This window comes from Orussus abietinus, unplaced genomic scaffold, assembly GCF_000612105.2.
Source record: "Orussus abietinus isolate OABI.00-Male unplaced genomic scaffold, Oabi_2.0 scaffold128, whole genome shotgun sequence".
Classification (NCBI taxonomy): domain Eukaryota; kingdom Metazoa; phylum Arthropoda; class Insecta; order Hymenoptera; family Orussidae; genus Orussus; species Orussus abietinus.
In genome coordinates this window covers 43,044-71,031 of record NW_019394281.1, presented here as the reverse complement: position 1 = coordinate 71,031, position 27,988 = coordinate 43,044, and the positions used below count along the sequence as shown (strand labels likewise).

Sequence of the window (27,988 nt, the reverse complement as noted above, 5' to 3'; positions counted from 1 at the left end):
CTCTTCATTCAGTCGATTCGAATAATTTCTTTTAAGGTGATATGAAAGAGAAAATAATTCCAAGTGGTTATTTCATTTATAGAATTTTATCGAAACATGAAATGGCGAGCTGCAGTTTTCGTGCAATGTCGATCATCGTATCAGTTGGTACGAAATCATCGGAACAATTTTACAGCTAACGAGGACGAGTCGAATATTAGTCTTCTAGAATTAAATTCCTTAAGGTCCTTTCTCATTTCCACGATTGTACAGCAGATAATTGACATCCGGATATTTGCAGAACTCGCAGAAGCCTCGAGGTCCTTGAATCCCTGGAGGTCCTCTCCCACCCGGAATACCTGCGAACGAATGAAGAATTAAAATAAACCATAAAACCTGTTCTTCACTCACTGTTTCATGAATTATATAAGCAGAGCTGGGTAACTATTTCTATTTCTTTATTCAGGACCTTCCGGTATAAATTATACCCTGACCTGGTCTACCAGGCTCTCCTCTCTCGCCTTGTCTCCCTGGAGAACCAATTCCATCGTTTCCAGGGGGTCCTAAAATTCAGAGATTGTTGAAATAAAAGAATTAATATTCATATAATAATTTCAACAAATTCAATGAATAATATTAATATAATTCATTATTCATATAATGCACCGAGGAAAGAAATTCATTGAACCAAGAGATACTCAAATTCATGTTAAATAACAAATACTCTTATGTTAACTTATTTGGCCCCAAATTATTCTGTGAATTAACAAAATATTTCTTAGATACTATTCAATGAAATATTTTCTCAGCGTGGTGTAATGATTACCTAATTTCCTGTAATTTGAAATATAATACCTGGCAAACCTCTGGGACCCATTGGTCCTTCCAGTCCTACTCCTTCAGGACCTTTCTCCCCTTTTTCCCCAGGTTCTCCAGGAGGACCCTGAGGACCAGGATGTCCTTGTGGACCCGGTAGTCCTACGAAACCGCGTTCTCCTTGTAACCCAGGTGAACCCTGATCACCTGTATAAAAGCAATTTTCTGATGATTAATGTTACACTCGCAGAAAAAAAAAACATTTGGTTAAATGAATAGAATTTTTGTTGGTTTAACCATAGAATATGGTTATTATATGCACAACCAAATATTTGGTTTACATGACTTAATTCTTTGACTGATAATGTTTATTTGGCAATATAAAAAATTATGGTAAATCACACCGTAATATTAATGTGATTTGGTAATAACTATTTTAATCTCACGAAAGCGGATACGATGGAAACTGTGTCGACTGAAATATTTTGTAAAATTAATAAAATAATTTTACCAAAACATTTTAGTTGAAACAAACGAGCTTGGTCAAGTGAACTAAAATTCGGTTCACTCAACGAAAAACGTTTTCAAATGCAGTCAAACGATATTGTTAAATAAACTAAATTTTTATTCTACGTTTTTTCCTCGCGAAATAAACAGAATGAATCCAAGGATTATCCAGGTCTGATATGCCGATTTTTTAGGTCGATTTTCAAGATGCCTTTTAAAGAATAACAGATGAAATTCAGAGGAAAAATATATTTTCAAAAGAAAAGACATTTACCTTGACGACCTTGGGGACCTGGGGAACCAGGACGACCCTGACGACCTCTTCCAGGAGGTCCTGGTGGTCCTTGCATAAGCGCGGCCATTTCAGTCATCTGGTCTGTACGAATGAAACATTATGAACTTTTTAGTAAAATTTCGGAATATCATGAAAATTAGGCGAAAATATTCACCTCTGAGAACGCTGGAGCAGATATCTCGAATTTCTGCGTCGCTGATGGTCCTTCCAGGGATGCCAGGAAGTCCTGGCATCCCTGACTGGCCTCTTTGTCCTGGAGGACCTGGAAGTCCTGGAGGTCCTTCCTTTCCGGGGATTCCTGGAGGTCCCATTTGTCCTTCCGGTCCTCTGTCTCCTGCGGCTCCACGATCTCCTGGCTAAAGAAATCATTTATCTCAAAATTATCATCAAAACTATTTTTTAATGATTTTTTGCTTCCTGTGGCTCTACGATCTCCTGGCTAAAGAAATTATTTATCTCGAAATTATCTTCCAGGACTATTTTTTAATGATTTTTTGCGTCCTGAGGTTCTACGACCTCCTGGCTAAAAAAATCATTTATCTCATAATTATCTTTCAGGACTATTTTTTAATGATTTTTTGCTTCCTGTCGCTCCTGAGGTTCTACGATCTCCTGGCTAAAGAACTCATTTATCTCGAAATTATCTATCAGGACTGTTTTTTAATGATTTTTTGCACCATTTTTTCAATTGTTCAAACATTTGTCTCTTTTTCTATAACAGTGGAGAAGTTATGTTTCTAATATAGCGGATCTTGAATGTCTAAATATTATGTAGAGTCTCGCTTGAGTATTACGTGCAAGATGCGTTTCTTGCTGAAAAATGTGTTTGGCTTGAAACTCTACCTAGTTTCTTGACATTCTGGGGAGTAGAGAGTACAATACAGAGAAAAGAAGTTCTGGTTAATCTCAGATTAGGTAGATGTATCTGGTTAAATGATTTCTACTTATCATTAACGGGAAAGTCTGATTAATATGTCTAGAAATCAAGAAACTCGGTAGAGTTTAGAGACAAATACATTGTCGAGCGACGAAGTCGTCACTTTTATCCAGAAAAATATCAGGGATATGTAATTTTACTATCTAATCCAGGTAAAACAACTGGAACTCTGGTTCCTTCTTTTGTTTTCTCCTGAGTCTTGAAAATGGACTCACAATTCCTGGAGCACCAGGAAGACCTCTTGGTCCACTGACTCCAGGACTGCCACTATTATCTAGAAAAACACTATTCGTGCTGAGCATATCCGCTGCCTGGCCTGGAGGTCCTGGAGGACCTGCAGGACCCGGTGATCCTGGTCTTCCTTCGAGGCCAGGAAATCCAGGAGGACCTGCTTGGCCAGGCAAACCGGGCAATCCCTAAAAAAAGGAAAATACATATAGATTGACCCTTTCCATGTCATCTTAAATAATAGTTGAACAGGGTGAATAAATAGTATTATATTTACCATATTTTATTACCATATATTATTTTATTATTACCATATTCCCTGGCAATCCTCTCGGACCGACAGGACCTTGCTCCCCTTGCTGACCAGAATCTCCTTTTTCGCCAGATTTTCCAAGGAGTCCTGGAATGCCTGGCTTCCCGATGAACCCGTCTGGTCCTCTAGGACCTGCTGGTCCTGGAAATCCTGGCGGTCCCTGGATAACAAATAATATTCAATAAGAAGAGGATAACAATGATTTCCTACCACCCTGCAATTACGGACAATTATTACAGGTTCCAGTAATTGTAACAAATTAACAATTGAACACTTTCTTGTACACGTGGTCTATCTTATTATAATCACTCCAATGTTCACTAATGGAAAGTAACAATGACTTTCTACGTTAATGATATTCGGACAATGATTACAGATTCCAGATAATTGTAATCAATTGGTAATTAAACATTGTCCTTGTACCCGAGGTCCGTCAGAACCGGGAAGTCCATCTGATCCTGGAGGTCCTGGAAGTCCTGGAGGTCCATCAGGTCCCTTTTGGCCGAGATCTCCTTTTGCTCCTGGAAGTCCATCTATTCCAGGCTTTCCTGAAGGACCTTCCACTCCTGGAGGTCCTGCAGGACCTGGCTGACCAATTCCAGCTGCCAAACCTGGAAATTATTTAAACATATGAAATGTTTCACATATTTTAAACAATATGTAACATCCAACAAGAATTAAAGAATGAAATATGAAATCCAATTCAGTTTTAGGCACCTGTTAATAGTGTAATTAATTTATGTTATGGTTTAATGAAAGATGAGTATATGATAAAGATCACTGGGATCTTATTTATTATCGTGTTCAGGTTTTCCATTATTTAGGATTTTATTCAATATCACGTTACGACTTTATTTATTACCATCGCGGCCAGGTTCTCCAGGATCCCCTTTTGGGCCAGGAAGTCCTAGTTGTCCTGGAGGTCCTGGTCCCCCTGGTCCTCCAGGAAGACCTGGCAATCCTTGAGATCCTTGGAGTCCTGTAAACCCAATTGTTCCTTTTTGTCCCACGGGACCAGGCGGTCCTTCTTTTCCTTGTTCTCCAGGAGGACCGTTTAGTCCAGGATGTCCTGTCTCTCCACGGTCACCTGAAATATTATTTAAAATTTATTAGAAAGATATAAACATTTTCCACCCTGAAGAGGAATCTCAAGGTTATTTGATAATTCTGAATCATCATTAGGGGATAACTTTCATTTTTACAGACCCTGCGGTCACTTTAAATTTGATTTAATTACTTCAAATATCAGAAACAAAATGTCAACTCGAAAAATATGAACAATTTCGACCTTAAAGAGAAGTCTCAAGGTCAGCTGTTAATTCTGATCCAGCATTAGGAAATAATTGTCTTTTATGTCGAGCGGCGGTCGGCTTGAATTTGATTTAATTACTTAAAAAAAAAAAAACGAAAAAATAACGACTTAAATAATATGTACAGTTTCGACCTTGAAGAGAAATCTCAAGGTCAGCTGTTAATTCTGGTCGGGCGTTGGGGAATAATTGTCTCTTATGTCGAGCGGTGGTCGCCTTGAATTTGATTTAATTACTTAAAAAAAAAAAACGAACAAAATATCGACTTAAAAAATATGAACAATTTCAAGCTTGAAGAGAAATCTCAAGGTCAGTTGTTAATTCTGGTCAAGCGTTGGGGAATAATTGTCTTTTACGATGAAGTCGTTAGGGCGTACTCTCATTGATTGGTGACGACAGAAGGCGGCCGATTTAAATAATGACGCAGTCACAAATTGCAACGAATTGATTTACAATGACCCCGAGTTGACGTATCTAGGCCAATCGCGACCTCATAAAATGCGTTCCTGCGAATTAGCTTAAGAGGGCGACACGCATTTAGCAATATTGACGAAAAGAATTGCAAGGACGAGGAAAACAGTCCAGCCCAGAAGGGACTAGGAGGGTCCTTCGAGATAAGGAAGGTACCTTTTTTTCCGCGTTCTCCAGTTAAACCAGGATCACCCCTGTCACCTTTGTGTCCCCTTTCGCCAGGAAGACCAGGAAGTCCAGGAAATCCCGCAGGACCTGGAGGTCCTGGCGCTGCAGGAGTAGTTTCTTTAGGAGCCACACTACCAGGAACTCCAGGAAGTCCTTCAGGACCCTAAAAAGTGTCCGCAAATGCATAAATGAATACGGTACCATGTTACAAATTGTTAACTAAGTGTTAACAATTGTTTCGGAGACTATTTCCAGTTTTTTTAAAGAGAACCCACGGGAGGTCCTGGAGTTCCTGATGATCCTTTTGCGCCGGGAGATCCTTTTTCTCCTTTCAAGCCAGGTTCGCCAGGATATCCATCTCGACCAGGTTGTCCTGAATGTCCGGGGGGTCCAGGGGGTCCTTCGGGTCCGGGGATTTTTGAAAAAAGAACACTTCCTTTGGCGGGGGCTCCTGGAGGTCCGGGGGGTCCTGTGAGTCCTGGGAAACCCTGAACTCCCTGGAAAGAAATATATGAACCTCGGAGTACTTTAAATCTGCTAGTAAGAATGTTCTTCATCGCATTGTTGGGGAGAAAGGATCAGAAGGTCCTTCAACAAATTTCGAATGATTAGCCGTTTCCTTTCTTCCTTCATTAAGGTCCTTTTCTTTACTAGGATATCTCAACTAACCCGTTCTCCGGCTTCTCCTTTTGGTCCTGCAGGACCCTCTGGTCCTGAGAGTCCTTGGAACCCTTGAGGGCCTGGAGATCCTTTTAATCCTGGAGAACCCTGGAGGGACAGAAAAGAAAACTAGTACAAGAGAACATAGTACCCGAAATCTACATATGGAAACATTTTTATTGTAATATTATAATATTTATGCAATGATTCTTTAATGTACTTGTTTTCCAGGAGGACCTGAAGGACCTTGTTCTCCAGGATATCCTGGAACGCCCGGCTCTCCAATTGGTCCTCGAGGACCAGGCAAACCCTAAAAGGATTGATAATTTATTACAGAGGCCTTTTTATTATTTATTTATCTTATGTATCTGTTATAATAACAGCTTTAATGCATAATACATGTCAATATTTAAATATAATATATACCTGTGACCCGTTAATTCCAGGAGGTCCTTTGGGACAAACGGTATCACAAGATGGCCGTCTTTGAGGCTGCAACGCGGCCATTCGCTATTTAAACAATAATTAAATTGTTATTGTATATATATATACACCAAAATGTCAAAATATTTATAAAACTTTTCTCCAAACTGCGTGCAGCGAACAATTTGAAACATCAACACATGATTATGGAGGCCCTAAGGAAGGTCTCAAAACTCGCGAAATATCAATTTTTGAAAATAAATTTTGCATTTATCCTGGACAAGAAACAAAAGGGGATTTTTTTCGAAAAATGAAATTTCGTGAGTTCTACGTTTTGATGTATGAATGACGCTTTCGTATCACCTTAAGGCAGTAATTATTATATTATTTTGTTAAAACTTACAGGTAACTCGACACAGGTTTCTCTCTCGGGCCTCGTGGAGTCGCAATTTAAAATCATCCACTGCAAGTCGATCTATCAATGTAGGAAAACGATATATCTTGTAATTCGATATTCACGAAATTATTATTAACGAGTAATTTTGTAAAGAGAATACTATCGTAAAGAAGTACTGTAATTAAATAATTCTCTGTCTATTTTTTTTTTTTAATTTATATGTCCATCACTGACTCACCTGTCTCGTGTTGATAGTGTCAAAATGGAGGACGTGCAGTTAGGCTTGTTCAGGAATGTTTTGTTAATATAAATCTGCATCGAGGATTTGTTACCCTGTCCAGCAAAGCAAGTGTTATTAATTGCAGCAAGCAACCGGAGTTTCCTGCGGCTAAATTGTCCATTAAACTCTATGTCAGTCGTAATTAATAAATAATTAGCCCATCGTTACTCGCTAATGTTCCAACGACAATTTTACACCTTGTCTTTAATTGTTTTTATCAAATCGAGGAACAAGCGCACAAGCGTCGACCTATTCGATAACGTTTAATTGTGTTTCTTATGTAGTAAAATGTAATTATCACAGAAATTAATAACTCACGGGGACCGTAATTGTGCTGTTCGCGATCTTAGAGATCGAAATGCTTCCATTGATATTTATCTTCCCTCGTGGGTCTAAATGTTGACTGCCTGCGTAATGGCAGTCGATATGCAAATCGACGCCATCTTTGAATACTCCGATTTGGATTTTATGCCAATTCTTGTCGAATATCTGAAACGTGATTTCGTTTACAACATCAGATCATTCCATTAGATACTGTAATTAATTATGTAAACGTATTTGTGTTTAATTATGTAAATGTATTTGTATTTAATTAAATTAATTTATACAAGATTTGCCGAGCATTGCTCTTGTACCGACGCCATCTTTGAAAATCCCAATTTGAATATTATGACAATTTTTGTCGTAGATCTGAAACGTGATTTCGTTTACAACATCAATTCATTCCATTAGGTACTGTAATTAATTATGTAAACGTATTTGTGTTTAATTATGTAAATGTATTTGTATTTAATTAAATTAATTTACACAAGATTTGCCGAGCAAAGTTCTTGTATCGATGCCATCTTTGAAAATCCCAATTTGAATGTTATGCCAATTCTTGTCAAACATCTGCAACGTAATTTATGTCGCATTAATCCATCCCTTGAGATGGAGATTAATTAATTACATAAGTATATACACAATTTAGTGGTCGATGTCTCTGCATCGACGCCATCTTTGAAAATCCCAATTCGAATATTATGCCAATTCTTGACGTACATCTGCAACGTAATTTTGTTCAGCCTCAACTTAACGCGACTTACAATAATTAATATCAATGACATGAATAGGTATAGGTTTAATGGAAAATTGTCTTATTTTTCGCAATTCTTGCCTGTGCTGCAGCAAATGAGACAGTCTGCGCGTCATCTTTCGGCCCGACAATCGACAGCTCCAAAGTTTGTCGATCCGGATTCATCGTGATCGCAAATTGAGGTCTGGACATTGGATCTTCGATTCTGATCAATTGCCAGGAAGGTCTCATCAGTTTTCTCGTTCGAAACGTACTCACTAAGCTGAACTCATCGGGCAGACCCGAAGGAAAAGCCTGTCTAGAGAAACAAAAAAAAATCTGTAAAAATGTCCTGCAGCCGAAACAGAAAGTTAAGGCAAACATGAAACCTCTCTCAAAACAATTTTTTAACTTAATCCAGATCAGAACCAAAATGGCGTCGAGCTCTCATATTTTAATCGATATACAATTGTTGAAGGCTCTGATATGAGAAACGAAAGGGTCAGGAAAATTTTACGACAATTTAGAACACTCTGGTAATCGAGAAACTCGCGTTTCAACGAGATAAAGGCAAAAAAGTGTCATTATGCGCTGCTATGCTAAAACGATGGTAATACGAGGTCTCGGAGTGAAAATTTAGTTGTCATGGAAATCACAGATGGCGCAGTGGGTCCCTCTGCAGTCAATTAGGGCACCAGAAAGCCATTAATCCAGTGGATTTCTGGAGTTTTACTTCGATTTTTATATAACTATTGTATAAAAACGATATATGGATTATGCAATTTAGTACAATATCCGATATAATTCCACACAGCTGTCGATATAAAAACCAACGTCGGCAACGTAGGTATTTAGATGAATCTTTTTCACCGACGTCGGTCAAGTTCCTCGACGTGTTTCACTTCACCTTAGAAAATGTGTAAAAGCTCTTTTTTATATATTTATTCCCTCGTTTACCTCGTCCGTAACGTGACGTCGGCATCTTTGTCGAATCTAAATGCAGTTTGCAGTCGATTGCTGCCCCTGACTTTGACAATTCCGAGATGACGTGACCCCAGGAAGTCCAATTTGAAGAGTTCGATGATGTCGAACGTTTGCAGGTCATCTTCTCCTGGTTTTGCGTCTGCACAAGGAGTCGTCGTCGGCTGAACAGGAATTTCCTCTCCGGCCACGAAATCTGGATTGATAAAAGAGCAATACCGTGCAATTATTATCAACAGAAAAATAGCAAGAAAGAATTTCCTCGCGAACTTACGGAACAATCCAGTGGAAAAGGACACGAAGCTCTACTTATCGACTTCCTACATTACCTTTTTTTAAATTAATTGAATAATTTATATTATTTTATAATTCATATTAATAATTTATTTAATAATTTATATTAATTAACCCTTCATCTGTAAACGTTTTTTCGGCACCTCCTGTCTGAAAATCTGGGTCTTTCTTACTGGGTGGTGTATCTCACATTTTCACCGCAGTGAAATTTACAGAATCGCAGGTGCTCACTTTTAGAATTTTCCGTAGATTCAAGTTATAGAATCGACCCAATTTTCTCTATACAGTGGCGGCCATTAATGCCTTCTGCGAATATGGAGTCGCTGGTGCACGGTGGGAAGGGATTCGCATCCAAAACTGTACATTCACAATATTGGTAAATCTGCCGCAATAATTAGAATAAATGATATTCGTAACTTACGAACGAGAGCAATCCGCATCAGGACAATGATCCATAACGGGTAGTCCATTCGCCACTTCCGGTGGACCCTGTAAGAAAAAAAGGGAATATAACTCTTAAATGAAAATTGGGTAATTTTTACCCATTATCATTATATCATAAACCTAGACATTGCATATGCAATATTTGTTGAGTTGGACGAAATTTGCGAGTCGCGCGTCACCTCGTCCGTGCCACATAACCTCTTAAAACGGCGCGCTGAACTTATTGTTAGCCTCATAAAATCGGTGGCGTTTAAGAGTTATTGCTTCGCTAGACCGCTTTTAAATATCAAATTAATTACAAATCTTAAATACTTCTTCCGAAATACAAATAAAATGAAATGAAATAAAATGAAATTAAATGAAACGAAATGAAACGAAATGAAACGAAATGAAACGAAATGAAACGAAATGAAACGAAATGAAACGAAATGAAACGAAATGAAACGAAACGAAACGAAACGAAAAGAAACGAAACGAAACGAAAGGAAACGAAACGAAACGAAACGAAACGAAACGAAACGAAACGAAACGAAACTGAATGAAATCATATGAAATGAAATTTCCACGCAGCATAATAATTACACGGTTGTTAAAACTCTTGAAAACAACAAATGTCGGTAGAAACGATTAAATTCTCACAAATTCGCAAGGAATTTAATCATCGGTAATACTCTTGTTCTAGGTTATGTTACCCGGGTAATATAACGAACTAAAAACTCTACGTATGACGCTGTTTAATCAGAAATATTGAGACCTCGTATCGAGTTCTTCCAGTCTAAAGATTTCACATTTTCACCCGGAGAATCGGGTTAGTAAACTCACGTGAAATGGCAGAGCGAAAAGTGAGCACCCTCGCCGAAAATGCAGAATCGGCCCCCTGGTGAACAGAGAGTTGTAAAAGATATTCAAGAATATTTTTGAAGAAACCTTTGCCGATAATAACCTTTATTATCTCATTGTTAACGGACGGAAGTTCCTTACTTATTCAAGGCAAACAATACTACTTTGTACTGTTTATTGTACTTAAACTTTACGATGTGCCCATTTGGCGTCGGGAGATCCCACATGAAATCGTATTGACCAAGTTATTCGGCCTGGAGCGTCGATAGTCCATCCGCGTTAATTATTAGTATAAACTTAATCTTTTGTAATCGCTCGAGTGAAGGCCCACGGAAACTCGAAGTCCTTCCCACGTGTACCGAAGGACCCGAGCCATCCTCGAAAGGTGGGCAATAAAACTTGAGTCCGAGCATTCTCAAAGGGTCTCTTCTCGAGGGCTCTCGCCGAAGGTACGAGACGACATCTGGCGAACAGATTTTTTTACTTTATAAAAATTCCGAAGTCCGCTTCTGGCGACCAGACGTCACTCGAGGTTTTTTTTCCGCGAATCCGCGGCCTACGTGACCGGCCATTTCGCGGGTGTCTTCGAGGGCGGAAACCCTTCGGGAATTTTTCCCTGCCAATGAGAATACTCGACTCAAGGTCCGACTTCCTCCCTCCACCGAGTTGGAGGCAAAACTATGCATTCGGATACTCTTTAAGAATTTTTGCCGAGACAACATCGCATCTCAAAAACGTTGCCAAGTCAACGTCCAAAAAGTCCAGCTGCCGAGCCAACTGAGAACTTGATCATTTCGTTGCCGACGTTCGTTTTTATATTGACAGCTGTGTCGAATTACATTGAATATTGTGCCAAATGGCACACTACACCTGTCGTTTTCGTATAATAAATATCAAGAAATCGAAGTAAAACTCCAGAAACCCTCTGGATTCGTGCTTTCTGGAGACCTAATTGACTGCCGAGGGACCCCCTGCGCCATCTGTGATTTCCAGGTCAATTAAATTTTCACTCCGAGACCTCGTATTCCCATCGTTTTGGCATAGAAGCGCATACAACACTTTTTTTGCCTTTATCCCGTTCAAATGCGAGTTTATCGATTACCAGAGTGTTCTAAATTGTCGTAAAATTGTCTTGACCGTTTCGATTCTCATATCAGAGCCTTCGATAATTGTATATTGATCGAAATATGTGAGCTCGACGCCATTTTGATTCTTCTCTGGGCTGAGTTAAAAAATTTGGTTGAAAAATCCAAACTTTGAATGTGTCAGGACAATTCTTAGATGATCGGGAGTGACGTGTTAAAGTTTCGGACAGTTTGGTCTTTTACCCTTTAAAAAAAGTGTTGACACATAACCTCATAAAACGGCGCGCTAGATTTAGCTTCTTAAAATCGGCGGCGTTCAAGAGTTATTGCCTCGCAGGGCCTCTTGAAGGATCCTGACATAATTCGGCTCGGCGCATTGCGTAACCGCATAGTTTAGCATATGTTTTGTACTTTATGCGGCCAGTTGGTGTCCATAAGGTTGTTCTTTATTCGGGTCGTCGAGATAGAGAATGCGAGCGCCGCCATTAGCCGTCTAGACTAGTGCAACATTTAATTAAGATAGGCTAAAAGTTGCCGCCTCAATGTTTTGTCACCGTGTAAACGTTAATCATGATGGGGCATTAATTCAGCTCATAACCTCAATTAGTCAACGGTTAACATTAACCTTAACATAGAAGACAGAAGAACATTACTTATTCCGGTGGTAAGTTGAAGTGAATCATAAAATAATTATTATCTCTTTGTTGTTTATAAGTCAATGTTGATTCATAATTTAATTAATTGGAGGAAAAAAAAGTTACGATCCTGCCAGGATTCGAACCTGGAATCTTCTGATCCGTAGTCAGACGCGTTATCCGTTGCGCCACAGGACCAATTGCAATTCGTTGCCAATTTCTATGTAATGATCTATTTCATGACTTTAATCGTCGCCATTAATACATAGTTAATAATAACCGGGATGATCTTAAGGTGATATGAAAGGGTCATGCTATACATATAATACGTCAAAATATTTATTAAACTTTTCTCCAAACTGGATGCACTGAATCATTTGAAACTTTAATACGTTATTATGGAGGGTCCTAAAGAAGAACGTGGTGCTCGTGAAATTTCATTTTTACACAAAAAATATGTAGTTTTGGTTCTAGCCTGGGCTAAATAAAAAAATGTTTAATAAAAAATGAAATTTTATGAGTACCATGTTCCTCCTTATGGCCTTCAATTACATCTTGAAGTTCCCTTCGATTCGGTGCATCCAGTTTGGAGAAAAGTTATTTAAATATTTTGACGTTATATACATATAGAATGATCCTTTCAGACAACCATAATTTTCTAATGTTAATAATGTCACCATTATAACGTCTCTATGAAATTATATTAATTAAAATGTTTAAAATAAATTAATTCTGACGAGTTTTACATAAATCATCTATTTATGTCCTAATAGATAATTTGTGATAAACATGAAAATACTCCATTGCAGTAATTAATAACAATAAGTGATAAAATTCCTTTAGAAGAATCTTACCGGTAAACCGGGAGAGGAGGACTAAGATAGTTATTAATAAATTACGAGGTTGCTTAACCTTTAAACCTTTCCGCTTATAATCTTTATTTTCAACGATTTTTGCTGTAAACTTCTGAAAGCCTTCACTCGTAACTAGAAACTATTGCATAGTTTCTATTTTTAGTTTTCTCGTATTTCGACTAAAAACGATGACGTACGTCTACTTCCCTGTCGGTCCAATTCTGGTTTAAGTGTTTTAAGGCATTTTAAGTGAAGCAAACATTGCATTCGGGTCATGGCACTGCTCCTTAAATGCAACAACTCGTAAACTAACGGGGAAAGATGCGAACAAATTGCGGACGTCATCCATAAAGAACCATCAAGCCAGACAATTTTGCGTACTTTTTTTCATTCCATCATTCCACAAGTTTTCCGGATTTTAAAACCATCTTCACGCTTTTCTTCCAACTTTAATACATCATAAATACAAATTATCAATTCTTCCACGGCGGATAATTGTTATTGACGAGGTAGAAGTAACCTAAAAATGGCGCACGACATTCAGCTTTGCATAGTAATTCCCTAATTTTTCGACGACGTCCAGTTGAGGAATTTCATATTTTATCGTTTCTTCTAAGATGTTGCTTAACCGCTAATAAAGTACCCGATCATTTTTATTAGATAATCGAGTCCTTCAGGCCGATCACTATAATGGCACATAATTTAAGTGTTATTTCTATGATGCAATGACTCGCGTAGTCCTTAGCACTGCGTATTCCGATGCAGTGAAAGTTTTGCCTATAACTTTCCTGTCAATGCGTTTTATCGACTATATTTCATGCAGCATAATGAAAGTGTGCAATATGCATTCACTGCAACCGCAGAAATGTTGATATTGCGGTTTCCACCGGGATATTAGTTTACTTCATGACACTTAACCTCCTCCGTTTAATAACTGCTCAGTAGCAAAAAATGTCATTTCCGGGAAGCCTTGTCAACCATTGTACACGTCTAGATTTACAGTAACAATTGAAGATTTATTTTGAAAAATTGGGGACAATAACGTACACACTCTAATGAACTCTTTATTAAATGGTACATTGTATTTACACACTAATTATATAATAATTACGATACATAATTCACAACGATTGATATTTAAATTTCAAGGCTATGTCCTTATATCATAAAAAAGCAACTATTCTACTTTTTACCGTTTAATAACTGCTCAGTTGCAAAAAATGTCATTTCCGGGGAGCCTTGTCAACCATTGTACACGTCTAGATTTACAGTAACAATTGAAGATTTATTTTGAAAAATTGGGGACAATAACGTACACACTCTAATGAACTCTTTATTAAATGGTACATTGTATATACACACTAATTATATCATAATTACGATACATAATTCATAACGATTGATATTTAAATTTCAACGCTATGTCCTTATATCATAAAAAAGCAACTATTCTCCTTCGCACGTTGATTAACATGATAAACAATTTCACTTTTCTTGTTTTTCGAAGATTAGCTCTTCATCCGCCAATGAAACGACTCCTAGAATTTTTCTTCCACAATTGCTTTATTAAATGGTACATTGTATTTACACACTAGTTGTTGATTAATACGATAAACAATTTCACTTTTCCTGTTGTTCGAAGATTAGTTCATCGGCTAATGAGACGACTTCGGGAATTTTTCTTCCACAAGCGGAGGAACCTTTGGAGACGTGTTATAAACAACACTTATAAACAAGTTATAAACAATCACTTTTAACAATGAGGAATAGCACGAATTATCTTAACTGTATATAAAAATTGACTCTCCAAGCCGTTGCTCCTCTTCGATCAAATATTTCCAACAAAATGTGTCTCCCGCTCTTCATGAATTTTCGGACCCAGTTATCTTATCATATCTTTATCAGCCTCGAGTTACCAGAACCCGAAGATAAGGTCCTGCGAACGGAAACGTTAACTGGTTTCTGGCAACTCATCATTTTATACGAAGCAATAAACAATCTTATCTCCCTTGTGTGGTAACCACACGAAAGCAACCACACCACAAATATAGGACACTTTTTACCGCCCCTTAAGAGACTGCTCTCCATTGGTCAGAGATAAGAGAAAAAACATGCTGCTTATCTGCGTCGAGTTAACCGCCATCCGTTTACGCTTTTCCACTTCGAGAAGATTTGTGCACACGTCTCTACGCTTACAATTACTCATCCATGAAGAAGTCCAAGTTGCTTGAAGTTGGTAATGGAATAGACTTACGTACTTAAATTAACATGCCATATAGATACGTGTAGGAGGTGAAATTACCGAGGCGGATCTACTGTTAACGAATCTATATTTTTGTAGATTTACAGAATATTAAGGTGAAGTGAAACCCCCTTCAAATTAGTAGATTCCAATACAACACTATTTTTTAAGGGTATTAGACCAAACTGTCCGAAACTTTGACACGCCATTGAAAATGAATATTTGATTCCCAACATTGAAAATTTGGATTTTTCAACCAAATTTTTTAACTCAACCAAGACCAGAACCAAAATGGCGTCGAGCTCTCATATTTCGATCCATATACAATTATCGAAGGCTCTGATATGAGAATCGAAAGGGTCAGGACAATTTTACGACAATTTAGAACACTCTGGTAATCGATAAACTCGCATTTAAACGGGATAAAGGTAAAAAAAAGTGTTGTATGCGCTTCTATGCTAAAACGATGGGAATACGAGGTCTAGGAGTGAAAATTTAATTGACCAAGTGCCTTGGTGCTTTCAAAATGTGCTCGTAAGGAACCATAACCTCTAAACCCATCCTACCCTGTTCTGATCATCGAAATTTAATCTATTCGTAACAATAAAACTCTGATTTTAAACACTTATTTTATTAGCGAATGGATATAATGTTGCGTTTTACTTCTAATCTCCTTTCAAAATGTGTTCGTAAGGAACCATAACCTCTAAACCCATTCTAACCTATTCTGATAATCGGAATTTAACATATTCGTCACAATAAAACTCTGATTTTATTAGCGAATGGATGTAATGTTATGTTTTCCTTCTAATCTCCTTTCAAAATGCGTTCCTAAGGAACCATAACCTCTAAACCCATTCTAACCTATTCTGATAATCGAAATTTAACATATTCGTCACAATAAAACTCTGATTTTATTAGCGGATGGATGTAATGTTATGTTTTCCTTCTAATCTCTTTTCAAAATGTGTTCGTAAGGAACTCTAACCTCTAAACCCATTCTAATCTATTTTGATAATCGAAATTTAACATATTCGTCACAATAAAACTCTGATTTTATTAGCGAATGGATGTAATGTTATGTTTTCCTTCTAATCTCCTTTCAAAATGTGTTCCTAAGGAACCATAACCTCTAAACCCATTCTAACAATCGAAATTTAATATATTCGTCACAATAAAACTCTGATTTTATTAGCGGATGGATGTAATGTTATGTTTTCCTTCTAATCTCCTTTCAAAATGTGTTCGTAAGGAACTCTAACCTCTAAACCCAGTCTAACCTATTCTGATAATCGAAATTTAATATATTTGGAACCGGTAGTATGCTGTATCCGTTATTTCATTTCTATCCCTTTATACTTCTGCCATTCGAGTTGCCTGTGGCGACCGAGTGACGCCTCTCGAGTGTAAAGGGTTCTTTCATCAGATTGGAAACAGCCGATGACGCATTAAGTGTGTAGACAAAACATAACCTCTCGTGTTGAAATTTAATCGACGACTACGTGCCTGGCCTGAGGTAGATATCACGTGCGAGAGACAATATCCGGACCCCAAGGGTCAACTACCACGAAATAAAGAGTCCGGCTTTTAAAAACAGAATTTACCATTTCCGGGCGTTACGTTACGAGAGTCGATCAGGAAACTCGGTAGAGTTCTGCGCCAAATATGCATTTGCATACTTTGTATAAAATTATACCTGAAATTATCCCGTTTTAGACGTTGACAAACATTTTATTAAACAATATCCGGACCCCAAGGGTCAACTACCCCGAAATAAAGAGTCCGGCTTTTAAAAACAGAATTTACCATTTCCGGGCGTTACGTTACGAGAGTCGATCAGGAAACTCGGTAGAGTTCTGCGCCAAATATGCATTTGCATACTTTGTATAAAATTATACCTGAAATTATCCCGTTTTAGACGTTGACAAACATTTTGTCTGGAATCGCTTTGAGCGTACTGTAAAATTACAGTAATATAAGGTTTTATGAAAATATATATTCCCTAGATAACCTTAAAAAAAGAGCCTTAATTTCTATCGGCATCCTAACTTTAAATACCTAGAACGGTATGAATGCATACTTAACCCTACATAACCTTAAAACAAAGACACAAAGTATAGAATCTTATTTCGGTCCCCAAACTTGCGTGGGAACATTAACAATGTTGCGAGAGCCTTATGTCTGTAATAATCCTCTACAGCTATTCGATCGCAGTTAGTCCTTTTATCTCCCCCATCGACTAGAACGAAGTCCCCGTGTGCGAAAGAGAGAACAATCTTATCTCCCATCCCCGGGGTCCGTAGATAAGGGAGATAACAGAGCCTCCGCACAGTGGTTCTAAGAGGGTCTAAAAATGTTCCATATCCTTAGTGAATTTATATTTAAAGTTTATTCTATTCGTATATATTAGAATTTGCCACCCGAGTACATACAAACACACATATGTATATATATGTATATACAGAGTATCCTGTACTCTACAAAACGGAACGTACTTTCATTATGCCAAACATGGACCCATGATAAATTCTCTGAATAGAGAAATAAATATATATATTGAACTAAAGTATCGAACTTTGGCGTTAAGTATTCGGTCCCGTTTGCGCATGATTTTTAATGTATTTGCCGCGAAACTCCACCGAGTTTCCTAATAATATTGATTTACGTTAATTATACTTACCGGGACTTTTAATTTACTTATACAAGATACTTGATAATTTTTAATTGCAAAATTTCATCGATGAAGCCGTAGGTTGGACAAAAATCTGAAGATCTTGGACCTCTAAAGTGGGGACGACTTCAATACGTAGCGTTGTATCTCCTTATGCTACTTCGTGGTGTGACATACACGTAGAAAACCATGTATATATGTGACGTATTATACTTACACAACCCTGGTGTCGGTTTACGAGGCGACCCGCCGCCTCTGAGCGCGCACTCACTGCGCGGTCGCTTATATACGCCGGTTGCGTCAGCCGAGCGCTGTTGCGAGATTGGCCGCTTCCTAAGGCGCTGTTGCCTAATTGGCCGCGGCCGTTGGCGCCGCCGTGCGATTGCCCGCAGCCGTCGGCCGGCTCGGCGGCGCGGGTCTAGCGGAAATGCGCGGGAGTCTAGACTCATATCGACCAATGGGGGCGCTGGGCGCGAGACTGCGGCGCGGAGGGAGGGGGCGAGCGCGAGGGAGTCAGTGCGCCGCCATTGGCCCGAGAGAGAGGGCGCGAGTCGGCGAGGTCGCCAGACTCCTCCGAGCTTCGGTTGTATCCAGTTGTATTCAGGACAACGGAGGCTAGCTATAGCTCTTTCTGTCGTCCACCCTCGCTGCGCACCTCTTTGGTCGAAGAGCCTTCGAGAGCTCGATTCTTCGAGCTATCTCGTGTGGTACGTATCTCGCGGCGACATAACCTCGCATCTCGCCGGCGACGTGCATAGGGATACTTAGATATTCTTAACCGTGAACTCGGCTGACGCCTGTTCTTGCAGGTTAGTTTTTCCCCAAGGTTCGTGGATACTTAGGATAGCGTTGTACCATTAACGTTCGTATGTCCTTTGTCCTCGGCCATTTTAAATTTCTCGGTATTTGTTTATTTGCCAACGGCTTTTATTAACGCGTAGTTTTTTGTTTTTCTTCCGCGAGGATGACTGATCGGCCGGTTTGAATTTATCTACGTTTTTGTTTTTTTGCCAACGGCTTTTATTAACGCCTCGTTTTTTGTTTTTCTTCCGCGAGGATGACTGGTCGGCCGGTTTGAATTTATCTCCGTTTTTGTTTTTTTTTTTGCCAACGGCTTTTATTAACGCCTAGTTTTTTGTTTTTCTTCCGCGAGGATGACTGGTCGGCCGGTTTGAATTTATCTCCGTTTTTGTTTTTTTTTTTGCCAACGGCTTTTATTAACGCCTAGTTTTTTGTTTTTCTTTCGCGAGGATGACTGATCGGCCGGTTTGAATTTATCTACGTTTTTGTTTTTTTGCCAACGGCTTTTATTAACGCCTCGTTTTTTGTTTTTCTTCCGCGAGGATGACTGGTCGGCCATTTTGAATTTATATCTACGTTTTTGTTTTGCTAACGACTTTCATTAACGCGTAGTCTTTTTTTTTTTCTTTCGGGAGAATGACAGATCAGCAAAATCGCGCGGCTCGAGTCTCCGAAAAAAGATACTGAGGTTAAAAGTAGTCGAACTCGCAGTACGATATTTCTTTTGTGCAGTTTTTTTTTTATCTCTTTTCTTATTACTTTGACACATTTCGCGTCGTATCCCGCCACCTACGAAACTGATTTAACTTATGGCGATTTTTGATAAAAGTTTAATTTCAACTTGGAGGAAAATTGTAATTTCTAATCAAGATGGACGCTTTATCTCGATTTAAAGTAAACGTTCAGTTTCGATTTGAAAGGACATTTAAATTCAAGTTGGATTAAAACTTTGAGCAAAACTGATACACCTGGAAAGGTTCTCCATAATAAGACAAACATAAATTTGGAGACGACTTTTACGTGCTACGTCTTACGAAGACGCAGTTTTTACGGCATTGGCTGAAAATCCGTTGCCTTAACACTTTGAAGACGGAGCCATTGCGACATATGGGCGAAATTTGTCTGACCGTGCAGGCGATATTGGACCAAATGTCGGACGCCTTTAGGCGCTCTTAGTAGCCAAACGGTTAAGATATTGACGAACTAAGACCGAAAAGGAAGGTCTTTACGACTGAGTTACTGACTTCAATGGCGATACTTTGGAATTACTGGTGTGGATATTCCACGAGTGGGCAAATCGTCAACCAAGAGAGGGACACTTCACAAATGGTCGAATATCCTATGAGTCGAATTTATAAACTCAAGATAGAGAGAAAAAAAATGCATCACTCAAGATCGGAGATATGTTTACATCGTACAAGGGCCAATTTCCTTCTTGGGTATATTTTCTCTCTGGTCTTAACACTTAGCCAACCGAACGGGTTGTGAAGTGTTAAGTTTATCGAAGAATGTGATTTTTAACCTACAAATGCGTTAACCTAAAAATTAATTGTCCTAAAAGTTCGTTAACGTATAAATTCTACGTGAAAATTCGTTAACGCGTAGATTTACCATGACAATTCGTTGACATAAAAATTCATTAACGTAAAAATTCTTACGTGAAAATTGATTAGCCTAAAAATCAAGAAACTCGGTAGAGTTTCGAGCCAAATACATTTTTGAGCGAGAAACTCGTAGCGCTGAGTTTATTATCCTAAAAATTCGTTAACGCGAAAATTGGTAAGCCTAGAAATTCATTATCCTAAATCTTTTTACGTGAAAATTCCTTATCATAGAAATGTATTATCCTAAAAATTGTGTTAATCGAGAAACTCGGTAACCTCGGAATTCGCTTGATATTTTATGTACGATCTTTACGTATTACAAACGATACTATATTTTATGACGAGCTTTTAGTTCGTTAACCTTAAAAATTCGTTATCCTACAAATTTGGAAGGAGCCATTCGCCGCATTGTTCTCGGACGACAGGAGGTCGTCAGGCGGAAAATCTAGCAACATTATGTGCAAACTGCCGCCAGTATTGGCGGCGGTTTTTCTATGGTAGGACGAGGAGATGGTAGGATTAAATCGATCCTGCAAACCCTGGACATTAAAAGACCCTTTTACGCTCTAGAGGCGAGAGAGACTACTCTCCTTCAAGACACTTTTGCGCTTCTTGACACGCACCGTTGACTCATCATATGCATTTAATATGAGACTTTTTTGTTCTTATATGTAATATCCGACGGTGAAGTGACCTACGCACATACATCGCAATTTTCACACGAAACGTGCTACCAACACGCTTTTTTACACAACACTAGCCTTTAAGGTCGGCTGACATCCTATATATATATATACTTTTTATATAATAATTTCTGTACGAATACTCGTTTGAAATTCTATCACGTGAATACGAGGCCCTAAGGAAGGTTCTGGCACTCATGAAATTCATTTTTTATTTTACTTTGTTTAAAAACATTTTAATTTGTAATAAATAATGAATCTCATGGGTGTCGCGACCTTCTCTAGGGTCGTCATTTTCACGCGGTGAAATTTCAAACGATTTGGTACGCCAAGCTCGGAGAAAAGTATCATAAACGATTGGACTCTCAGATGCCACTTTCACATCGCCTTAAGGTTGACAGTGAGGTTATGTCGGACAGTTATAGTCTAATGTGTAAATCCAGGTGGTCAAAAGACGTCCTATTGACACTATTGACCAAACAAAGAATATCCTAGACTTCGCGATGTCGATTGAGGTTAACGTCGCTTTCGTCGTGGGTGAAGCGTTGACTGTGAGGTTATGTCGGACTGTTTTAGCCCAGAATGCAAATCCAGGTCGCTAAAGGCGATTTATTAACACATTCCGTGCCATGTGGGTCGCCAACGACGGTTTATGACAGCGAACTCATTAGTTTCGGCCGTGTATCTGTTAAGACCCTTATCACTCCAAGGATGTTAGAAAAATATTAGAAATTGGCAGCATTACTGCCGGTTGGAGTGATAAGGGTCAACGCATTGGCAGAACGACCAGACCAAGTGTGTCCTAGAGGTTGCCGTTGAATTGCCCTCCTTGCGCAGTGTTTGCGACCCAGGAGGCGACTTTTAAACTGCCCGGTTCTGTTCCCAGAGTTGAGCACACCAAAATGGTGTCCAAAGGTTTCCACGAAAAGTGGATCTCCAGGGAGTCGACCGGATACCTGCTGAGGCGGCTCTGTAAGGCGCAGGCCCTAGCCGAAGACACAGTGCCGATAGAAGCCACCAACATCCGGAACAAGTCGGACTTCCTCCGGTCGATGGGCCTGGAGGTGAAGCAAACCCGGCTGGTGAAGAAGCTCCAGAGGGTGGGCGTGATCAGCAACGGGGACTTCGGCCTGATAATCCGGGACCACGGATCCCAGCCCAGAAGACGAGGGAGACCCGCCAAGAGAACGAAACACCAGGGCGTGGACGTTATCAAGAACGGTGACTTCGGCCTGATAATCCGGGACCACGGATCCCAACTCAGGAGACGAGGAAGACCCGCCAAGACGACGAGACACCAGGAACAGGTCCCCCGAAGAGGGATCGAACTTCCCCTGAAGGACTGCCGGGTGGTCATCTTCGGGGAGAAGTGCAAGGTCTGCGGGAGGAACTTCAAATGCAAGACCGACGTGGCGGAGCACATGAACAGCAGACACTCCACCAGGAGGCTAGCCAGGATAAGAGTGGTTTTTAAGATAGGCGAGGAGGTGGTGTCCAACGTCTTGCTCAAGAAGAAACACATCAAGAAGACGTCCAGAATCCTGCGGGTCGGGGAAGGCCCAGACCCCGAGGGAGCAAACCTCGACATGGGACCTTCCAGTCTCCAGGAACCCAACATTGGGCTGGAGGCAGATGAAGTCCTGCAGAAGGACCTTGATGACGAGGACGCGCGGAGCGACATCTCCAAGGCGTCCACGATTCTGCTGGACGAGAGATATCGAAACTGCGGAACTCGTGCAGGAGTTGATGATCATGATGACGATGATGTTCTGGTCTGGAAACGGGAGACTCTGAATTACGGGGAGGAGTTTGATAAGGCGGGTCTTGAAGGGCTCTGCCTGAAATCCGAGGAACCTGGATCCGGGTATCATGCCTTCAGGGCCAAACTGAAGTATGACGAGCCTTATGACGAGGTCATCATGATCTCCGATGACGATAGCGATGACTGCAGCGTTTTTAGGTGTGGGTCGGTCGACGGGATGATCGCTGGCGACCTGGAGGATGCGAATTTCACCGACGAGGACGAGGGCATCATCGAGGTGATCTACGTTAGAAGAGGGTCCTCCAACGTGAAGACTGAGGTCAATTCGTCTTCTGATTTGGACCTGACCCAGGACAACCTGGATAAAGACAGGCTGGAGATGCCGAGGGTGGTGAAGGACGAGGTGAAGACGGATATCAATGTCAAGGACCTGAAGAGGGACCTTGAGGGTGAAGGGAAGATTAATTGCAAGGTGGAGGCGACTCCTGTCGAGGATCTTGAAGTCCTCGAGCTGGAGACACCTGTCGTCCGGAGGCGTGATGTTAAATCGGAGGACAAGGTGTTGGGGGTTAAGGGACCAGCTATGTCGGTTTGTAGCTCGGGCCCGGAGGAGTTGGATGACGAGGTAATGGAGGTGCTGAGGATCACCAGGGAGAGGCTGAAGAGTGACGACCTGGACATCAACCACGAGTCCCCCAACAGGCATGAAAGGGAGATGCTGATCGAGGCTGACTGTAGGAAGATGAGCACCAACGAGGCGGTGGAGAAGGTCGACAGGAATGTCCAGTCGAGGAACATGAAGACGTGGACCTTGAAGGAGGAGGTCGAAGAGATAATGCTGGACGAGGACGATTCCGACGCGGAGACGCTGATCAAGGAGGAACAGAGCTATCAGTTTGACGTGAAGGTTCAACAGGACCTGCAGGATGATGTCGACGTCGTAGATGTGGATGTTGAAGAGCCGGGGAACGATCGGAGTTCCCCAGTTTTCCACAGTTTTCTCGATAGAAGGGGTAGGACTCCTGGGTACTCCGAAAGTGTGGACCAGTACTTGGACAGGACTGAGAGCTCTTGGTCGACGACTACTCAGGACACCCTGCAGGAGTTCAACAACAACAACGTTGGAGAATTAAGGCCTAGTCTGTTAAATAAGGAAGTGGGAAGGGCAAACGAGTGCCGGAAGTGCACCTGCAGGGCTGACGGATGTCATGGGAAGGAGAGGACCGGGAAGAGACCGGTTAATTTCGTCTTTCATCGCAGCATCTTTAATAGGAGAGAGACTTTGCCGTTGAGGGTTCCTGATAGCACATAGGGAAACGGGGGAAGGAAGTTCCCAATAGCTTAAGGGGATATGAATGTCCCGTCCGAGGAGTTTCTCACTTTTCTTCGATCCGGGTGGATCGAATCGCTTGAAACAATACCACGGTAGTGAGGAGGCCTTAATGGAGGTCCCGACATTCGAGATTTCACTTTTGCTCAACAGTTTCTATAATATCTTGTAAATAAATTAGTAAGCTTCGTAGGAGCCGAACCTTCGTTAGGGCCGCCAGTTTCACGTGGGGATGTTTTAAGGGATTCGGTGCACCCAGAACGGAGAAGAATGTCGTAACCTCAAAGACGACACTTTCATATCGCCTTAAGGGTCCAACCAGATCGGCCATGTTGAATTTTTCTGTCAGAGGAGAGGAAATCTGCGCCATATGAAGCGAATAACGTTTGCCGGCGAAGACCACGACAAAAAGAAGATAGATATTCAAGAAACGAATCAGTTTATTAAAGTTTGTGTACCACGAGACGAGGTTAGGATCCCAGGGTGATAATATTCGACAATGAACATAATGTTAACGCAAGATGAGACAGTTTACACATCCACGTTTCGACGATAACGTGAAAAATTGAGGGAAATTGTGGTGGGGAATTTTCTCGCCTTTCACCGGGAAATTCAAGATGGCCGACTTGGCTTGGCTGGAATGTTTACATTAAGACTCGCAACATTCCACGGATTGTTGCTCAAGAGATGCACTTTATGGCGTTAGAACTTGAAGAGGACCCTGAAGTGACCCTCGAAGAGCCGAAAAACGCAGCTTTTAACTTCAGAAATGGACCAAACTCAAGAACCATTTAATGGCTTTATTAAAAGTGAGTCGAACTCAAGGCTGGGGAATTCTTCAAGAGCCGCCTTGAGATATTCCTGTGCAAGACATAATGTTTATTTATCTAAACCGTCAAGAGCCAATCAAACTCTCGTCGACGAGTGCCCTTGTCGACGGAATGAAACGAGACTGTGAAATTAATATTTAAGGTTGTGAAATACATTTTTAAGCTCTAGTTAGATTAAGGTGATGTCAAAGTGGCGTCTAAAAAACTTTTATCCAAACTGGCTGTACCGAATCGTGTCAAACTTTACAACGTTAATGTGGAGGATATAAGGAAGGTCCTGACACTCATGAAATTTCATTTTTTATAAAAAAATGTTGCACATATCAATAAACAAATTTTAAAAAATTGAAGTTTCATGAGTTTTAGGACCTTCTTTATAGCCTTCGTATTTACATTGTCAAGTTTAAAACGATTTGGTACACCGAGTTTGGTGAAAAGTTTCATAGACTTCTTTGAAGTCACTTTCATATCGCCTTAAGCACGGTACCTAAGGTGTCCTTTCGGAAGCACTATTTTTTTAACGACGATTTTTATACTCGTTTAATAGTTTATCAGAGAGTCAGTGAATGGGCGATCGAATGTTTTCTTTCCTTTCAACTTGTCGATAATTTATCATAATAATACATATATGGATTAGATGTGTAGATCTGTGCAATAAATAGTGTGTGACAAACTGCGTCAGTATGCTTATTAAGGTGATATGAAAGGCCCATTCTACATATACCGAGAAGTAAAATTATTTATAAAACTTTTTTCCAAATCGGGTGCACCGAATAATTTCAAACTTTGTCACGCGATTGTGGAGGTCCTAATGAAAGTCTCCAAACTCAGGAAATTTCATTTTTTTTTATTCTAAAAAAGAAATGTTATTTTTGGTTCGTGTGCAGGTTAAACAATTTTTTTTTTGGTCAGATAATGAAATTTCGCGAATTTCAAGACCTTCATTAGGGCCTTCATAATCACGTATTAAAATTTCAATTTATTCGGTGCATTTAGATTGGAAAAATGTTTTACTTTCATGTACATATATATATTTCATATATGGCAATTTCATAATACCATAAGTACACGTTTACCGCACTTTCATAAATTTTACTCGAGTCTGGCACTTCTTGGTTTTTAGTGAAGTACTAATAGAGTATACTATAGATACTAGATAAGCACTAATGGTAAATGAATTACCGTGTTTTAGTTATTTTTATTAAGTTTACTTGCATTTACTGAGAATCGATTGTACGCGGGACTCAGATTTGTCTAACTACTGTGATCGCAATTTAGATAAGCCCAATAAAAGTATCTTCTTGTTTTTTTTCTTTTATAAACGGACATTTTCCTTCCTCCCCTTTCCTAATTATTTTCCGAAACCGGAGGTCGAGGTCTGTATATCACTTTGCGTACCTTAATTGCAAAATTAAAAGCATTTTAGGTCATTTACGTCGGTAGGAAATGGGTGCATTCAGAGGAGACAACTGTTGAGTGATCGGTTAGCGCTCATCTGCCGAATGGGTACGTTCACTCAACGTGTTTACTGATCAGACGCCATTTTATGTATCACAAATTTTCTACGCTACCTACGCTCAACGTGTTGGGTAGATCAAATTCAAATTCAACCGTGTAGATTCAAGTTAAAGAAGCAAGGATGGCAAATGAAATTATGACAATTATTACAGTGAAATGTATGAAGTAAACGGTCTTCGGTACGATGTAGTAGAGAGTGCAGAAGTGCATAAAATGTTACAAAACGGTACGTTATTTCGAAATGCATACTTAACCTTAATCTAATGTATTCCATCTTCCTAATATAGACTAAAAAACTAATAATAAATAAATAATTAAGTCAGTATGAACATGTGAGTGTTTTTTTTTTGTTCAGACGTTACATTCTGTTACGAATATTTTTCTAAAAATATATCATCTATAGAAGTTGTTGGTGTATGTAACGAAAAGGTGCAAAATCCTTCAGGTAAAGCTAAAATAATACACGACGTACATGTATTGTAAGCAGTGACTGCTAATATAATTAATATAATTATATTGACACTGGATGCCGCCATATTATGATCACTGAACAGTCCATTCGGCAGAATATCGCAACATGTTCCCAACTCATCGGTAACCGCTTTTCTCCTCCGAATGAACCCGATGTTTCGGTCACGTAAGATTGGAGTTCCCTCATTTTCCGCAAGTGGCGCTAGTATCGTTACCATCAGCGAACATCTGAGATCCTGGGTCCAGATTTTGGGGTTACTTTTTGCGGAACCGACCACGTACGTGTCTCCTTATACTATACTTCATGGGTTCAACGCTACGTGGGTAACTATACATCTAAGGGAATAGCAAACATATCTGAAGAAGTGAATTTCTGTACGTGACATACCAATGCGATAGAATGCGGAGCTGTCGGGCAGGATGCGCGCGCACCGCCGTTCGCCGCAGCGCGCTGCAAAGCACTGCGCGTCGCGGCAGCGTGCTGCACGGCAGCGGAGAGAGGCGAGTGGCTGCGGTCGCGTTAGAATCGCGTAACCCGGCTGGCGCGACAGCTCGTGGCCAACTGATAAGCCCGGCGACACGCGATCACGGCGAGGCAACCCCGACCACTCGTTACTTCCCCACGAGTCACGGAACCGAGAGCCCGCGATTACCCCGAGCGCCGCCATATTGAATTATGATTTACCTATTACTAAGGGACCCTGTAGAGCTCTGCACTAAATACGTATGATATATATGAAAAAAATGTATCATTGAATTCTGCCATATTCAGTTACTTATGATTTACCTATTATTAAGGAACTCGGTAGAGTTTTGCACCAAATGCATATTGTATATATGACAAAAACGTATCATCGAATTCTGCCATATTCAGTTACTTATGATTTACTTATTATTAAGGAACTTGGTAGAGTTTTGCACCAAATGCATGTTGTATATATGACAAAAACGTATCATTGAATTCTGCCATATTCAGTTACGTATGATTTACCTATTACTAAGGAACTCGGTAGAGTTTTGCACCAATTGCATATGGTATGTATGATAAGAACGTATCATTGAATTCTATCTTATTCATTTACTTATGATTTACCTATTACTAAGA

The 27,988-nt window shown here is 40.0% G+C and overlaps 2 protein-coding genes and 1 non-coding gene across 4 annotated transcripts; 1 reads left to right on the top strand and 2 right to left on the bottom strand.

Moving 5' to 3' along the window:
- Positions 1 to 70: 70 nt before the first annotated feature.
- LOC105695649 (collagen alpha-2(IX) chain) lies at positions 71 to 27,432 on the bottom strand. Of its 2 annotated transcripts, none has more exons than XM_012417406.1 (20): positions 27,272 to 27,432; positions 9,535 to 9,602; positions 8,796 to 9,015; positions 7,941 to 8,157; positions 7,103 to 7,273; positions 6,511 to 6,582; positions 6,111 to 6,194; positions 5,905 to 5,994; positions 5,694 to 5,792; positions 5,300 to 5,521; positions 5,013 to 5,187; positions 3,938 to 4,162; positions 3,499 to 3,686; positions 3,074 to 3,235; positions 2,750 to 2,950; positions 1,752 to 1,953; positions 1,577 to 1,678; positions 835 to 1,002; positions 474 to 542; positions 71 to 338 (listed from the first exon to the last, which is right to left on the bottom strand). In XM_012417406.1, exons 2-20 carry the CDS (start codon positions 9,581 to 9,583, stop codon positions 220 to 222), a joined length of 2,835 nt encoding a protein of 944 aa, XP_012272829.1. In that variant the 5' UTR covers positions 9,584 to 9,602; positions 27,272 to 27,432; the 3' UTR covers positions 71 to 219. The 2 variants fall into 2 exon arrangements, with proteins under 2 accessions (XP_012272829.1, XP_012272839.1); XM_012417416.1 differs by lacking the exon at positions 27,272 to 27,432 and adding an exon at positions 18,102 to 18,183.
- Trnar-acg lies at positions 12,243 to 12,315 on the bottom strand. Its single transcript has one exon. It is a non-coding gene; the product is annotated as a tRNA-Arg (tRNA).
- On the top strand, positions 18,443 to 25,094 carry LOC105695656. The gene is made up of 2 exons (XM_012417429.1): positions 18,443 to 18,591; positions 21,859 to 25,094. Exon 2 carries the CDS (start codon positions 21,875 to 21,877, stop codon positions 24,044 to 24,046), a length of 2,172 nt encoding a protein of 723 aa, XP_012272852.1. The 5' UTR covers positions 18,443 to 18,591; positions 21,859 to 21,874; the 3' UTR covers positions 24,047 to 25,094.
- Positions 27,433 to 27,988: the final 556 nt, after the last annotated feature.

Bases quoted from the DNA above. Each gene is read 5' to 3' on its own strand.
- LOC105695649 (XM_012417406.1), bottom strand. From the start codon at position 9,583: ATGGACTACCCGTTATGGATCATTGTCCTGATGCGGATTGCTCTCGTT. The intron at 4,163-5,012 runs GTACCTTCCTTA...ATAATATTTCAG, and splicing joins TGGAGAACGCGGAAAAAAAG to GTGACCGTGGAGAGACAGGA. The intron at 543-834 runs GTATTATATTTC...TCTGAATTTTAG, and splicing joins GGGTCCCAGAGGTTTGCCAG to GACCCCCTGGAAACGATGGA.
- LOC105695656 (XM_012417429.1), top strand. From the start codon at position 21,875: ATGGTGTCCAAAGGTTTCCACGAAAAGTGGATCTCCAGGGAGTCGACC.